Below are 18,205 nucleotides of genomic sequence, written 5' to 3' on the forward strand. Positions count from 1 at the left end.
GCATCTGCTAGTTCGCGCAGCATCGACCTTCTCCAAGTGTTTTTTGGTCGACCGCGACCTCTGCTCCCTTGCGGATTCCAGTCCAGAGCCATTCTCGTGATGCTATCTGATGGTTTTCTAAGCGCGTGACCTATCCGTCGCCACTTTCTGCGTTTCTTTTGTCAAAGGATGGGCTTCTCATTTGTTGATCTCCACAGCGCGACGTTGCTGATGGTATTCGGTCAGAATATTCTACAGATAATGCGGAGGCATTTGTTGATGAAGGAATGTAGCCTCTGTGTGATGGTGTTAGAGACCAGCCATGTTTCACTTCCGTAAAACAATACCGACTTCACACATGAGCTGAATATTCGCAGTTTAGTGCGCCTGGAGGATTCCTTCAAAATTTGGATCGATAATTGGATCTGGGTTCCGCCAATTCATTAGCTAGAATGTTACCCTGAATACCACAGTTTCCTGGCACGCATATAAATAAGTTAAAGCCGTTTTGCCACGATTTTGAAACTTAGTCTCAACTTATATTTATAGATATTGTTTGAGCGAGTATGAACACTTTCCAATGCCTTAAGAGCAACTTGGCTGTCAGCATAGTTTCCTTCTGTGCGCCCTCATCTCTCTTACCTAACTACGCTCCACTGAGTATTGCGTCGAGGTCATATTAAGTGCGGAAAGGAATCTGCGGCTTATCTCCGAAAGACATCCATCATCGGTTTATTTTTCGGTGGTTGAAGTTAGGTGTGATTGCCTTTAATTTTTTGTTATACCAAAGGCAGACTGATGCTGTATTTCTTCCAGAAGGGTGAATGTATCATTAAAGGCCAGTGACAGAAGGAAACTGCCCTCAGATCTTTTTAAATAACTATCTGCGTCTGAAAGCCCGATTCTCGTGCCATAAAGAATTCACGTCCACTTAATGACATTCGTATAACAACATTTTTCCTCTATTCCCACCCCCACTCCCTAAGCAAACTGTTTCCTGTGTCTACCATTGAATGAGATAAACGATGATGACAGATGACTTCAATGTGCTAAGCAGAGGTTTGAGAACTGCTACCGCAATAACAAGTTTGCTTAAGAAAAATATGTAAAATATTAAAAATAATCAGCCTTTCTGAAAAATCAAACTCAGAATCGGCCGAGTATCAAACCAATTTTCTACCCCGTTGACTGCCATGACTGCTGCCACTGGCAAGCGCTAAGTTACAATTTCATTTTTTCTTCCTACGGAAGTCTTTATAATAAATTAATTCCAAGGAAGTGAAATCACAAAGCAACCCTCGCTCTATTTGGTAGGTTATTACCTTGAATACGCAGTTTGTCATAAGTATTGCAAAAAGTGTTGTGCGGGCGAAATCCGGTACCCTACCCCCAAAGCGTCGGTTCTACGCTAGTTGCAAACTAATTTATTTTACTGCAGGGTATTTACACTTCATTTCTGCACCAGTATAGGCACGCGAATGAGCTGTTATGTATGCGTTGTGCTTGTTTATCTGTCAGATCATATCGGCATACAAGAAAAGCGCACTAAATCAAACAAACATCCAATGTTATTTATTTATTTTTATATGTGCGTATGTGTGTGTATTTTCGCACAAGCTCACAAGATTCAAAAATGCCCCATGTATCGAGCAGAGCCGGCATTGACAGCAATAAGTGTCAAATTTCAGACATGGAAAAGGAATACCAAACTACCCAACCAGGAGGAACAACAAAAAGTGGAAGCAGTTACATTCATAGGAATCTATAGATATTTTAAACAGAAAGTAATAACAACGAAATTCGAAAATTCGAAAATTGTATACAATAAATTACGATACAATAATGAGATTTTGTAATTGAGAACACGGAAAGCTTTGCTTTCTATTCTTCGCCAACAGTCAGCTTAAGGCAATTGCAATTTGCTGTAGCACACTTTTGGGGGCAAATCGACATGAAGTGTATGAGTAGTAATCCCTGTCGGGGAAAAAGCGAAACAAATTGACAGTGAATCGATTTCGCCAACAGATGTAAGTGTATATGTAAGTACGGTCGTATCTGATGAGTTTTCCAAAATTGTTTGGGGATCTTCGTGCGTGTTGAAATGGGTAATAGTTTTCGGTAATCACCTGAGCAAGAAATTGGGATTTACAAGTAAATCCACATACAAACTACTATCTGATGTAAACTGTTTACTGTGGCAATAATTCAGTCACTAATTTGGTTATTAAGTTTATCATATCGCCTGTGTTATTACGACATAGTTGTTATTATTTTGTATATAAATGCAATAGAAACTCGATTCGTGCACGTAATGAAAACAGGGATCGGTGCAAAGTTCGAGGTTGTCACAAGTTGGCAACCATGTAACCTAACCAGTCCCATTTCAGTTAATCTGGTGGCATTGGTGGTGGAGGTGTTTTATGAGTGACACATCACATCGCCAATTAGCACAAAAGATGCCATTTGCTGTGGTTTATGCAGTAGAGCCATAAATAAAAAGTAGTAGAACCATCTTGATTTGGCTATTAATCTGGCTATGTTGTTTATTTTCTTTTCTGCAATTTCTTTCAAGTTGACCATCAAGAATTCCCTCAGCATTCTTTGTCGTAGATCAGTCAGACTTGGCCACTCCCACAGATAGTGAAAGACTGTTTCGTTAGATTCTTCTCGATTGTTTCTTCAGCTTCTACATCTAGCGTTGTACACCCAACCCATCTTCTTGGCATGGCCTCCCAAAGGCTTGTGGCCGCTTATTGTTGAATTAATTCTGAATATGACTGCTCGTGGCTTTCTTAACAACTCGTCAGTTCTGGTTTAGTCAAAAGTGGTCCCTCGTTTGATTTCGTTATTTTGCAAGTATTCGCGTTAGTCCATCTGTCAACGGTCTGCTTCTGGAATAGCGAGCAGATTTCCCTTTCCCGCACGCCTTGGGGGCAGCCTATTTCTACCTCTTGGGATTCATTTTTTGATGCCCTTGTTTGCCAGCTCCTTAGCTTTCCTTCGGTTTGTATTAGATTAGACTCAGTTAGATTTGTGGGGGGTTGGATAAGTCCAAGCACTGAGTCAGGAGACCACACCCGAATAGAATTCAGTAGAAAGAATAGAGATAGGAAAGATAAAATCTGGGTGGTAAGACGGAAAGATTAGTTTGAGGTCACTCTTCCACAAATCTCTTGAATTCATTGATGAATTTTAAGAGATCCGGAAGAGGAAAAGTATGAACTTAGTCCATAATCAGTATATTGCAACCCAATATCCTAAGTCTGATTCTGGAAAACGCCGGACAGCTACAGAGAAAATGCTCTGCAGTCTCGTCACCCTCAAGACAGGATAGGCATATCGGGCTGTCGACGACCCCTATGGCAGCTATATGCTGACCACAGGCGTTGTGCCGCCCTGTGATTACACCTACCAGTACTCTCAGGTCCTTTCTGCTGAGTTTTAGGAGAATGATCGCTATTTTCCTGTTTGGTTCCTTCACAAAGCACTTGGCTACTCAGCAGGAGCCCAATTTAAACCAACGTCCTCTATAAGTAGACCTCATGAAGTCGTCAATCCATAGTTGAATCGATACAGAATTGACACCTGGAAAGCGTTCAGGGCCTAGTGGCGTACATGCAAAGCCTTAATTAGCCTGTTCACCAGCTAACTCGTTCCCTGTAATACCACAGTGTTCAGGCACCCAAATAAGACTAACTTTGTTGTGTTTTGCAACACTGTTCAGCTTTGTGTTATATTCACCGACTAACTTCGAAGAGCAGCGTGGGTTAGCAAGGGATTTCAGTGCAGCTTGACTGTCACTACAAATTTCAATACTGCTACCCCGCCACTTTTTTTCAATTATCCAGTATGCCAAGTTCAAGATGGTCGCTTTGTATATTTCAACTGTCTATCGTGTGAGATGCTTCTTGAACGGCAGAAAAGAAAAGATTTTCTGCATGATCATATCATATAATCACATCATGTGATCTCATCAGAAGTTCACGTCATATGATCTCATCACGTGATCATGTCATGCGATCACATCATGTGATCTTTATATTCACAATCAATTAGTCATGTAATATTTCTAAAATGAATTATGAATGCATTAAATCTCAATTGATTCAATCGTTGTGTAGTTGTTGTAGGTAAGTAAACAGATAGATATATAGAAGTGGCGGTCGGTCTTTAAAGCAACTCACTTAGACCGTTTCCAATGCAATGTAATACCACTCTGATATAGGTATATGATATATGTATATTCTATGTTTTTTTAATCATTTATTTTTCCATGTTCACTCCTCTCAGGAGCATAGGGCTTCGACAAGATTCAGTCTTGCATTGGTTTCATTAATCTATTTTGATTTCTGACAGGGTAGGAGATTAGCCGGCCGAAAAATGAAAGTATTATAACTCAGGGCGACACTAATTTTAAACCAGTTTTCAATCCGATCCACATTTTCGACGGTTCTTTACGCGTTAAATGCACATTTTGACTCAGAATGGGCACCAAGATGACAAATTTTTGAGATGTACTGGCTCAAAGTTGCCCAAAATTAAGACTTTTGGTTGTATTTGAGGTTATGTAGCATCAAAAATATATATATTTTTTTTTAGATCTGATGTCAATACTTCAAAGTTTTCATTCCTTTGATATAAAAAATCTGTATCTGCTTTCGGATTCATTCAAACTTCACCACTTTAGGAACCTTTGGTAAACTGTACTCTACTTCTTGGTTCTGAATGTTAACTAAATTCTATCGGCCTGCCTAAACTTTCACACTTTCTTCTTTAAAGTAAATCAAAATTTGTTTAAGGGGGGAGCCTGGTTTATAAGGTCAAAAAAATCAATTTTTTTTTCGTTTTAAGCGATTCCTAATATATTTCAGAATATTCACACAAAGTTACAGAGCCTAATTCTCAATATTTCCGTAGATACAAAGCCAAAGGTAGGCGAGCGTTAGGTAGTTACGCTGTGACCTGACAGCTATAGTACAAACTTTATCTTCTTTTTTCGACTTTTCATTTTTATAATTTCTTTGAATTGGCGTACATGAATGAAAAAAAACTAATGAACCTTTTGAAATGAATCATAGCTTGTTCCCTTCAGTATTAAAATTCTCTTTTATTTGAACTAACAAAATAGATAAAAAAAAATTTTCAAGATTTTTAAACCAAGTTGAAGTGAATTTTTTTTTTATAGAACGGCATTTTTTTCTTTAAAACCTCCAAAAAGTTGAAATTTTGGAATTTCTCTCAGTTTTTTTGGTTCATCTAGAATAAAACATCATGATAATTAGAAATCCATTTGAATTTTTTGCTTTAGATAATAATTACGAGCTGTACCTTGTATGCCAGTGCAACTCCAACGTTGCAACGCTCTACTAATTTCTATGTTAAACATGTTTTTCAACTTCTTTTAAGCAGTACAAAAATTTTTTATACTTTTTAAATGTTCATTAAAAGATAGAAAAAACTTTGCAGTGCTAAATTAATTTTTTCCTTAAAAAAAATCGCAAAGAGATGCAATTTTTAGACCTCATAATCCAGGCTCCCCCCTTAAACGCTTTCGTGTATGTTCCACCAGTTTTAAAAGCAACTGCAGCAAAGGACTGATTGGCCGAGTAGGCTTCATATTTTGCTTTTTTTTCTTAATTTTTGTTTAGTACTAAATACATAGCAGCACAAATACTTGCAAGTAAATAAAATATATGCAAATCAGTAAAATGTTAAATTTTCACTTACGCCCAATTCCACATAAATCGTGTAGATGGGATATGGCAGCGCAATCACCATGCCAGTCAGCCAAGTCGCGCAGCAACAAACAAACGCCGGCAAACGGCCCTGCAAGGGATCACTCAGCCAGCGCATGCGGTCCCAAGCAATGAGTATATGCGATATCATGGCAACGTGCAGCGGGATGTCCTATGGCAGGAATAGAAAAATGGAATTATGTTATTGATTGTATGCGCTGAAAAATAGGGAAATAACACTGGACAATGGCAAACATTTAAGCAAAATAAAAAAGTTATGACAAAGGCTCGCGATAAAGAGGACGATTTAATAAAAAACTGTCACTCCGGTTTTTAAGCTCGCAGTTTAAAGTTTTTATGAGGAATCAGCGCGCGCTCTTTTTTAGGATGAAACGGCATACGAAATCGTTACATCCTTACACAACAACATCCTGGCGCAAAGTAAATTTTGTTTTTGAATAATTTTTTTTTTTTCAAATAGAAAAAAATCTGTCATAGAAAATCAAATAAAAATAAAAAAATAATTTTGAATGATGAAAATCTTTATTTAGACCTTTACGCGCTCCATTCCTTGCCTGCTGGTATACTTCAGCTGTTCGGTTCACAAGTGTCAAATAGGATTGAGGTACGACGCCGTTTGCAAAAAGTATAAACCTTCAAATAGGGTGATTGATTTTGTGCCACATTGCATTAGTAGTAGTGGATGATAAAAATTATTATATATATATATATTATATAATTGGCACGTACACCCTTTTTGGGTGTTTGGCCGAGCTCCTCCTCGTATTTGTGGTGTACGCCTTGACGTTGTTCCACAAATGGAGGGACCTACAGTTTCAAGCCGACTCCGAGTGGCAGATATTTTTATGAGGAGCTTTTTCATGGCAGAAATACGCTCAGAGGTTTGCCATTGCCTGCCGAGGGGCGACCGCTAATATTTATTTATTATTATTTTATTTATTTATTTTTATTATTTATATTTATTTATTTTTATTTAAAATATTTTTCTTAATTTTGGTGTTTTACCGAGATTCGAACCGACGTTCTCTCTGTGAATTCCGAATGGTAGTCGCGCACCAACCCATTCGGCTACGGCGCATAAAAATTATTGCATTTACTAAAATTTGTGTTCGCGTGTTAGGAAACACAAAGACTACAAGAAGAAGATGGTACAGATGCATATCTTTGCTCTTCTCTCCACTCCTCCAAATGACTAAATTTAATTTCCTTTTGTGCGTTAAAGTTTTATTTATAATTGCAAATTGAAAATGTGTAGGCGAAGGGGCGTAAGAAATTTTGGGGCCAATTATAAAAAGTTGTATATACGAGGTGTGTTCAAAAAGTATTGCGAATTTTGTGTTTTTCTTGTAATATTTATTTATTCATTAATATCTATTTCGTCCCCCCCCCCATGAGATGTTACGCACCTGTGCCAACGTTTTTCCAATCTTCGAAGCACTTCAAAAAATCATTTTTTTTTTTTTGTCTTGTTCAGCTTCTCCTTCGATGCCATCTTTATTTCGTCCATCGTAGCGTAGCGTCGTCCTTTCAAGAGCCTCTTCAGTTTCGGGAACAAGAAAAAGTCACAGAGGGCCAGATCTGGGGAATACGGTGGCTGTGGCATCATTAGTGTGTTGTTGTTGGCCAAAAAGTCGCGCACAAGGAACGATGTATGAGCAGGGGCGTTATCGTGATGCAAGAGCCAATTTTTGTTTTTCCACAAATTCAGGCATTTCTGGCGGATTGCTTCGCGAAAATTGCGCATAACTTGCAGGTAATATTCCTTATTGACGGTTTAACCCCGTGGCAAGAACTCATGATGCACAACCCCCTGCAATCGCAGAATCGAAGAAAACGTTAAGCAAAACTTTTACACTCTACTGAACATGGCGCGCTATTTTCGGTCTTGGTTCGTGCAGCAGCTTTTATCGAGATGATTGAGCTTTGGTTTCCACGTCGTAACCATAAACCCACGATTCGTCACCAGTAATGACTCGCTGGAGCAAATTTGGGTCGTTGCGGACAGAGTCCAACATCTCATTAGCAATGTTCATGCGATGCTTCTTTTGGTCGAAATTGAGCACTTTTGGTACGAATTTTACGGTGACACAAATCTAGGTCCTCAGCAACTTCTCTAACAGTGATTCGACGATTGGCCAATACCATTTTCTTCACTTCATCAATTTTTTCGTCTGTTATTGAAGTGCTCGGGCGGCCGGCCGGCACATCTTCTCGGCCTTCTCAGAACATTTTGTACCACCGACAAACGTTGCTTTGGTCCAAAGTAGTTTCTCCGTATGACACAGTCAACATTCGGGATGCATCCGCGCCCTTAATTTCGGTTTTCACACAAAATTTGATACAGGTTCTTTGATCCATCTTTTTGAATAGGTAAAAATCGAAGACGAGCCGAAACACGTGCAACCAAAGCAGCTGTCAACAATGAACTGAACATTCAAAATGGCCGAACTCGTCGGAATGAGTGAGAGACATGAGTACCAACATTTCGCCACGAAAAAATCGAGATTCCAATATACGTAACCTGCGAAAATTCACAACTCGCGATACTTTTTGAACACAACTCGTAAATCTGCTCTTGCTTTTATGCCACCAGAGCGTAAGCTAAAACAATTGGCAGATAGATGAACTCAGAGAAGGAGCACAATTTTAAGAACTGGCGTTAAGGGAACACTAAAATAAAAGAGTGTAGCGCGTGCAATTTCGAAGAGCTTAAGCCGGGCTGCTGCACACCTGGTGCTATGCTTCCACCATTTAAGCACCCACCAGGGACCTTCGCAGTCCTATTAAGCCTCATAATAACTGAATATTTATCATGAAAAGTCTTTTTGCGAGTAGTAACACAAAAAACAACTTTGCTTTGATTGAATATTTTCCCATAATTTGGTATATTTTTTATTTTTTCTCCAAAAAGTTGGTGTTGCATCCACAACCTGCAAAGTAACAGCCAGTTGGCCACTTCAAAGCTCACTCGGCTGTGACAACAACGACTGCAAATAATTACGAATTCCAGTCAACACTTGAGTTAAGGAAATGAAAAAGCACCAAAAGCCATAACGAGGAGTGCGAAGCCAATGGCAACAAAACTAAACCAGATCAGGTCACTGAAGTACAAAGAGATGCGTCAAAGGCGGCGCACATCAACCAAGGACCATAACTTGAGTTGCTTATTATTATTATTATTATTATTTGTGGAGAATGGCAAGAATTTTCACTTCATTAAACTATTACAACAAAAACAACAACAACATAGCTAGTGATTACATCTGCTATGTAATAAGCAACACAGGCAGGCAACAGCTGCCGCACGACCAAACTTCATGGCCATAAGCGACTAACTAAGTATTAAAGGCTCCAGCGCATCGCAATGCCATTGGATTAACTTAATTTGTGCTTTTCTTTCGTAACTTTACAAAACACTTTTGTTCACGAAAAGCGTAAAAAATGCGAAAGCAATTATCGTCAAAGGTATAGTAGTATATTGCGCGTATCATAGCAACAACCGCCGGAACTGTTCACCAGACTCGAGGTGTCGAGAAGCGAAAGTGAGCGTTAATAAATATATATATTTCGCTGTTTTTTCGCGTTTTCGCTTTTATGCAGGGTAGCACGTGGGGTCGCAAAACGACAAGCTCTAACAATATGCCACATCACTCAACAGCAAAAAAAAAAGGAAAACAAGAGAAACAGAAACACAAGCACAGAAGCAATTTAATGAGACGCTGTGGATAGACGGTCAACCGGATGATGACGCAGCAACAGCGGGAGACACAAAGCAACGCTGCGTGATGCTGAAATTTTATTTCAGCACCACGTTTCACTTCTCCGAATTCACTGTTATAACTCAATTCTATGCAGGCGCAAAAACGTGGGCTTTCCGTAGCAGGTGTATGTATGTATATAGATACAGGGCGCGCCATTTTAGTCGGGTCAATGAAAGTATTGAATAACTTTTTCATGAAGTTTATCATTTTACAATTTATCTCAATTCGAATTAATTAACTGTATAAGTGAGGCAAGGCAATTTGGTTAAAGAATTTTCAGATGCATCCCCGGAAATTCGTCTAAAGCCACCACGTATTGACAAGTTTTGACTATTTAATTACAAATTTTTTAATTTACATATAATTTTTTTTTTTATAAAAGCAGAAACAGCACAAATTAAAGTTTTTAACTTTGTATACAATTTATGAAAATTCGTCAAATTTTCACCAAAATCTCAATATATTTAATCAGTATTTTTGGAAAAATATTAAGTACGTATTTTTTTACAGTCCATTTAATTCTAGTACCAAAAACTGGAAGTTTGAAGTGCTCCAATTTTTTTTGATTTTTTATAATTTTTTCTCCTGATGAATGCACAACTAAAGTACGAATGTACGAGTAAAGCACAAAATTGTTTGTATATGGAAAAACTGCGAAACATTTTTAAGGTAAAAAACTATGAAAAAGTTTTTATAAATCTTAATAGAGTGACAGTTTGTGGAAGGTTTTTTTTCAGGAGTTTGAAGCTTAACTTATTTTGGAAAATGAAGGATGATTTTTACATTTGGGGTTTTTTTTAAGTTTTTCACAACTTTCAAATTCTGCAACATTTAACACGATAAAGGGAAATCTACAGAAGGAGCTCTTCACTTTCTCGTATCAAAGATAGAGAAAGCTCATTTTTCTAAGGAAATCGCCTTATGCGCATTTTTAGATATCGAGGGTGCATTTGATAATACAGATTATCGCTCGATTGATAGAGCATTACAAAATAAAAACATTGACAAGCCGACCATAGGGTGGGTAAAGGCAATGCTGGAAAGCAGAGAAATCGGCTCATCTCTAGGAGATGTATCAGTCTCAGTCAAAGCATTAAAAGGATGCCCCCAAGGTGGTGTTTTGTCACCTGTATTATGGTCCCTGGTTATTGACGACCTCCTAGTCAAACTAAGTGAGTTAGGCTTGGAGGTAATTGGCTATGCTGACGATATTGCAGTGATTATTCATGGCAAATTCGACAGAACAATATCCAGTATTATGAATCAAACATTAAATTTCATTCTAAACTGGTGTCGTGCAGAAGGACTTTCTATAAATCCCAGCAAGACTATTATTGTACCCTTCACAAACAGATATAAGTTGGACCTTGGTTCAATTACTGTCGAAGGAACAAATATAAACTATTCCAATGAGGTCAAATATTTAGGAGTTGTTCTGGATAAAAGATTAAATTGGAACTCTCACCTTAAATCGGTGATAGATAAAGCCACCAGAGCCATGTGGGCATGTCGCAGTCTCCTGGGGAGAACATGGGGTATTGACTCCAAAATGATTCATTGGATGTATACAATGATGATTCGACCAATCATCACCTATGCGTCCCTTGTTTGGTGGCCCAAAACCACACAAGAAACAGCCAAGAAATTACTGGCAAGTCTTCAAAAGCAGGCCTGTTTGTCTATAACAGGTGCCATGCGAAACTGTCCCACAACTGCAATTGAAGCGATAGTAGGACTATCCCCACTGCATATATTCATATGGAAATGTGCAGCCAGAAGTGCACTAAAAATGCAAATCTTGTCAAATAAGGATTACAGTGACTTTGGTCATATGAGTATTCTAAGAAAAATACCGGATAAGGATATTAGCTGTTCAGTAACAGACTACATGATTCCGAAACGGGTCTTCAATAGAAATTATGAGATAATTATCTCAGACCGTGATGAATGGGAAATTGGAGGACCTTGGGTTAACCCAAAAAGTCTAATATGGTTCACTGATGGTTCAAAAACAAATACTGGAGTTGGTGCCGGGATCTTTGGACCCAACACAAAAATTTCAGAACCCATGGGCAAATGGCCCAGTGTCTACCAGGCCGAAATCCAAGCGATTTCGATCTGTGCACTGACAAATCTAAAAAGGGGTATCAAAGGGGCCCACATAACTATATATTCGGACAGCCAAGCGGCACTGAAAGCACTAATGTCTCACTCTTTGGAGTCGAGACTAGTGGAAGAATGTGTAAACAATCTTCAAAAATTAAGTACAAAAAATACGGTTGTACTTTGCTGGGTTCCAGGTCACTCTGGAATCGAGGGTAACGAAATTGCTGATGAACTGGCAAGGGCTGGATCGACATCAGACCTTATAGGACCAGAACCATATTGTGGTATCAACTGGGCGGAAGCTAAATCCAGGGTAGACCAGTGGGAACATACTCTCAGAATAGCTTACTGGGAAAATAATCTGAAACTTCGTCAAGCCAAGAGGTTGGTTAGACCCTTTACCTACAAAAAGGAACTGAATAACTTACGAAAAGTAGATATCAGGAAAATAGTAGGCTTTCTTACGGGCCACTACTATCTAAACTATCATCTTAACAGAATTCAACTCCTCAGGGACACTGAGTGTAGACTCTGTCTTGAAGATGATGAAACAACGGAGCACTTATTGTGCGAGTGCGTTGCACTGGCTAGAACCAGAATGCAAATTTTCCACCGTGATCAACTGGATCCGGAAGAAATAAAGAAAGCTCCTATTACAGATATACTAAGGTTTATACGTATAGCAGAAAAATTGTTGGAAGAACATGGCTTTCAACCAACTCCTTTCCAAAGGCAGAGAACAACTAGGCAAACTAGAACCTGAAGTAGTGGTCGGGCAACTTTCGCGGATGATCAGAAGGATCATCCATATTAAATTAGGTAGCTTGACACAAAAGATCTTTTAGGTCGCAGTGTCGGTCATTGGACCACCTACTAGGATAAATTATCATTATTATTAACACGACTTTAAGATTTGAATTTTTTTTCTGTAATTTCTCAAAATTTTGACATTCTGGAAGATTTAAGGTGATTTTTACATTTGATGGTTTTTTTTAATTTTTCAAAATTTTCAATTTGTGGGAGATTAAGGACGATTTTCACATTTGAATTTTTTTACAAAGTTTTTCAAAACTTTCAAATTCTGGACATTTAAGACGACTTTTAGATCTTTTTTCTGTAATTTTTCAAAATTTTCACATTCTGGAAGATTTAAGGCGATTTTTACATTTGATGGATTTTTTTAATTTTTCAAAATTTTCAATTTGTGGAAGATTTCGATTTCCACATTTGACTTTTTTTACAAAGTTTTTCAAAACTTTCAAATTCTGGAGCATTTAATACGACTTTATGATTTGAATATTGTTTTTTTTTTGTAATTTTTAAAAATTTTCACATTCTAGAAGATTTAAGATCATTTTTGCATTTGAATTTTGTTTACAAAGTTTTCCAAAACTTTGAAATTCTACAACATTTAAGACGACTTTAAAATTGAATTTTTTTTTTTTTTAGAATTTTAGAATTTTTTTTTTATGTTTTTTAATTTTTAAAAATTTTCAAATTCTGGGAGATTTAAGACGACTTTAAGATTTGAATTTTTTTTTAGAATTTTAGAACTTTTTTTTTTGTTTTTTGTTTTTTAATTTTTAAAAATATAATATTTAAATTCTGGGAGATTTCGACTTTAGGATTTGAATTTTTGTTTTTAGAATTTTAGAATTTTTTTTTTGTTTTTTTTTTAATTTTTAAAAATTTTCCAATTCTGGAACATTTAAGGTGACTTTAAGATTTGAATTTTTTTTTAAATTTTTAAAAAATTTCAAATTCTGGAAGATTAAGGACGATTTTCACATTTGAATTTTTTTACAAGGTTTTTCAAAACTTTTAAATTTTGGGAGATTTAAGACGACTTTAAGCTTAGAATTTTTTTTTTAGAATTTTAGAATTTTTTTTTTGTTGTTTTTTTTTTATTTTTAAAAATTTTCAAATTCTGAGAGATTTAAGACGACTTTAAGATTTGAATTTTTTTTCAATTTTTTTTTAAATTTTCAAATTCTGGGAGATTTAAGACGACTTTAATATATTATTTAAATTTTTTTAATTTTTAAAAATTTTCACATTATTTGCAGATTTGAGATGAGTTTTACATTTGATTTTTTTTTAACCATAATTCTGAATGGACTAAATATTCTGTGCCGTCGCAAGTTTTAGAGCCTGTAGAAAACAATAATAATCTATAATCCAATCGATCACCTCAAGTAAATTAAAATTAAATTAAAAATAAAAACTAGAAGATGGAAGCTCTTGACCGAATTAAGTGGAAGAAGATCGTTGTGGAAGCTAAAGTTCACCCCGAGCTATAATTCTGATGGATGATGGTGAACAAAGCAATTGTAAGACCAAAGGGTATTGAGTTTTGTTCATTTTATTTAATTTTTAAAAGGATATTTACGCTTGGATCACCTTGTAAACTCCTCAAAATGCCGCACAAATGTGTTTCTAAGGCGGTTTCTTCACAAGGAAACTACCGTTAGTACAAACGACGAATAACAAAGTGTAGCTGTCACATATAACTAAGGTTTGTGTATGTATTTGTGTTTTATGTGCCAAGCACATGCCACAGGGCGTATACTCAACATTTTAATTTTGTCTTCCAATTTCGGTCAGCCGGCCTGAACACATTTTTTTGCTGAGAAAATCTATGGTTAAACGCATGCCAATGGTTAAACGTGAATCGAAATTTTTCTTTAGTATTTTTTCCTTAAATTTTATTAGCATTTTAGAGAAAATCTAATCACCAGCAAAATCCCGTAACCATTAGCCAATTTTTGTACTTCTTCCCATTTAAATATTTTATAACAATGGCGTCTAAGCAAAAAATAATAATTTATTAATAAAATATATAGTTTAATAAAAAAAGTGTGCTTCAGAGATCCAGCAAACCATTTTTCCAAGGACATAGGTAGACTAGGTATAGTCACTGTAACTGAGTTGGGGACAACTGACATTCAAAATCGACAGTCCTCCATTTCTTAGAGATCTTCAAGGCACATAGCATTTATTTGAGTAGGTGTCCGCTAAGCACCCAACTTTTCTCGTCACTTCATTGGTTAAATTACACTGTTCAACAGCATAAAACAGAAAAGCGGCTATGTAATTCTGAAAGTTCGTTGAAGACCTTGCTAGCGATGCCGAATCGGCAGTAGGAGTAAACAACATGAGGCAGCTATACCGCATAGTTGGCCGCCTAACCAACCAGCGGAGTAACAGAAACCAGCCGATCAGAGATCTGAATGGTGCTTTGCTGACTTCCAATGATGACCAGATTCGCAGATGGAAGGAACACTTTGAAGCACCTAGCAACATCGCTCTTAGCAGTTTATCTAGCTTTGAAGTGGGCGGCACAACAACCATCAATAAAATAAGAACATCCTGCCCCAGCCAGCGGAGATAAAGGATGCAATTAAAAAGCTGAAGCTCCACAAAGCTGCAGGCGGAGAAGGCATACAGCCTGAACTAATGGCTGTCGCCCCTTCTCTTCGCCATCGTTCTTGATGATGTAATGAGCCAACTGACCCTGCACAAAAAGGGCATCGCATGGAGCTTCACCAGACATCTTGAGAACCTGGATTTCGCCGATGACATCTGCCTCCTCTCTCACAAACTCTCTGACATGCAAATGAAGGCGGACAAACTAGTCGCGCTGGCACGAACTGTCGGACTGGAGATCAACATCGTCAAGATCAAGGCCATGAGAGTTAACCACAATAAGGCAAGGGAAACATTGGTTGACGGATGCCCGGTGGAGTTCATCAAAAGCTTCTGCTACCTCGGCTGTATCATCACGACAGATGGTGGAGCAAATGAAGATGTCAACTGCAGGTTAAACACAAAGCAAGGGTGGCATTCGGGCGAGTTCATACACTAAGGGGAGTTCGCAAATCTCCAGGCACACTAAACTACGAATATTCGGCTTATGCGTGAAGTCCGTCTTGTTGTACGGAAGCGAAACATCGCTGGTCTTTAGCACCATCACACAGACGCTACAGTCTTACATCAACAAAAGCCTCCGCATCATATGCAGAATATTCTGGCCAAACACCATCAGTAATGACGCAGCACTGTGGAGATGAACGAACGAGGAACTCATCCTTAGGCAAATCAAACGCAGAAAGCGGCGATGGATAGGTCACACATTGAGAAAACCCCCAGATAGCATCACGAGAATCGCACTGGACTGGAACTCGCAAGGGAGCAGAGGTCGCGGTCGACCAAAAAACACTTGGAGAAGGTCGCGAGAGGAGTGAACATGCAAGTACATGAAAATGTTCAGCCTACTTTTATAGAATAAAGGTATAGTCCACCAGGTCTCAGTTTTTTTTTACCAGTCGATCAAAATGTCGTAATTTTGGTCGCGAATATTTTGTTTTACATGATAAAAATGTTATAAGTTGATTGCTGATAGAAATATCTTTGGCACATTCTGTCATAGAATTTCACGAAGATTGTTCTTGTGGAACAATTTAACCCTCTGGCTTCTCTTTTAACGGATCAATTTGATTCCTGTTTTTAATAAGAGCCCAACATTTACAACGGCAGGTCTTTGACATCAAAAACTCATGAAAACATAGAAAAGATTAGTCAATAACCCAAAATTAACCACCAGGGAGCTGGCAGAGGACTGTCCGTTAAGAACAGATAACAATTAGGATTTGCGGCGTATTGCAGCAAATTGCCGGACCCGAAATGTCATATGTCCAGAATTTCATGGAAAACGGGGACCGCGCTGATATCGAATATCGCGAATGACATGATTTCCAAGGCTGAATCCAATTCAACGTTCATCAATCGCAACATTACTGGAGACGAGACATGGGTTCTTGAGTACTATTACGCAATCCAGCGGTTAGGCGAGTAAATGGAGAGGTGCGAATGAAGCAAGAGTAAAAAAACCACGTCGTTTTCAGTCAAACAAGAAAGCGATACTCACGAGTTTTATGGATTATACCGTTGTACACCAAGAATATTTGAGAGAAGGTCAGACAGTTAATAAAAACTATTATTTGGGCGGTATGAGACGTTTACGTGAAGTGATTCGCCAAGAAAGAGAGGGTTTGTGGGAAAACAACTCGTGAATTTTGCTCCATTATAACGCACCGACGCACAGTGCCATGAATTTCCGTGAATTTTTGGCCAAAAACGAGACGAATGCCATCCAACAGTCCTCGGATAGCCACCTGATATGGATCCCTGTGAATTTTTCAACCACCACGAGGAACGGTTTTAAATAGCCGAGAGGAAGTAATGGAAGAAATCGGAGACGACTCTGACAGTCATACCGAAAATAGAGTTCCCGAAATGTTTCGGGAGCTCAAGCAAACACTGGCAAAAGTGCGTTGCAGTTGATGGGCAATACTTTGAAGGCGATGATTTCACTTTCGAGGAATAAATTTGTATTTTGATTTTTCTGAATATATTTTGGATATTTTTCATCAAGGTGGTTTTATAGTTCCGATGGAAAGGTAGTATAATTTTTTTATTTTCTATTTTTTTTATGGTGATTGATGAACCCACATACTTATATATTTAAATAAATTTACAATATTAATTCAAGTAAGAATTGTATGCTCACCAATCGAGTATGCAAAATACGGCATTGGAGTAAATATTTGCTTATAATTTATAACTAAGTACGAAAAAAAACAATTTTCACCACCAAAAAAAACATTTTTCTCTACTGCGATGTCACATCACCTTCAAATTTACATAAATACATAAATACATATAAACAACTCCTGGTGTACCCGCTCACACTCACCTGCAACATCGGCAGAAAGAAGCACAAAAATTGTCCGAAAATCCAATTCTGTATGAGCATCACCATCAGCGATATGGGCAGCACAAGGGCGCACTGCACGAAATGACACAAAGCCAGATTAACGATGAACGCGTGCGTCACATCCTTGTAGAGGCGATGGTACATCGCATAAGCTATTATGGCCACATTCATCGCCACGCCGCTCAACGCCAACGCTGCATACTGGATGAGAAAAATCCAATAGACGGACTTAATGCTTGCCTTCAGAATGGGCCCGTTGACATGGTCCATTGCGTCGGTGTCATTGAAATCGCCAGCGAGGAAATGGGCAATTACCATCAAATACTTCTCCGGTATATCTTTCAGTTTGAGTTCAATTTCTTGTTGTTGCTGTTGCTGATGATTTGTACTCACAGCGGCCGCTAAGTGATAGTCGAGCGCTCCATTGTTGTCCTCCTCTTCGCTCACATCGTTGGCGTGGTGATAGGAGTAGGGTGAGGAACGCATTTTGTTTTCGTGTGCGTGGCTTATTTTTTCTTTACTGTTATTGTTTTTTAGTTGAATTGTTCAATTGTTACATTCGCTATTCACCGAATAATTGCGCGCATGTATTTCAAATTAATTTCAGTTTGGGGCAAATTGGACATTTGCACGGGGAGCTGAAATGATACGGAGAGAAAAATGCGTGTGAGAAAAGTGGGATTGTGTAAAATTGTATGTAGATGTGAAACTGTAATTCGTTAAAAATATGTGAAGCACAGTGTTCCTCGGATATAAGCACCATCTAAAATGTACGATATTCGATTCCTATAAGAAAATCTTGAAAATCCTCCTCATAGGCATTATCG

General features: G+C 37.9%; 1 protein-coding gene across 1 annotated transcript; it reads right to left on the minus strand.

The window, feature by feature from the left end:
* Window positions 1-177: 177 nt before the first annotated feature.
* LOC129238059 (neuropeptide receptor npr-1-like) lies at window positions 178-17,864 on the minus strand. Its single transcript, XM_054873099.1, has 3 exons — window positions 17,358-17,864; window positions 5,707-5,886; window positions 178-231 (listed from the first exon to the last, which is right to left on the minus strand). The coding sequence occupies exons 1-3, from the start codon at window positions 17,862-17,864 to the stop codon at window positions 178-180; spliced, it is 741 nt and encodes a 246-aa protein (XP_054729074.1).
* Window positions 17,865-18,205: the final 341 nt, after the last annotated feature.

This window comes from Anastrepha obliqua, chromosome 2 (genome assembly GCF_027943255.1).
Source record: "Anastrepha obliqua isolate idAnaObli1 chromosome 2, idAnaObli1_1.0, whole genome shotgun sequence".
NCBI lineage: Eukaryota > Metazoa > Arthropoda > Insecta > Diptera > Tephritidae > Anastrepha > Anastrepha obliqua.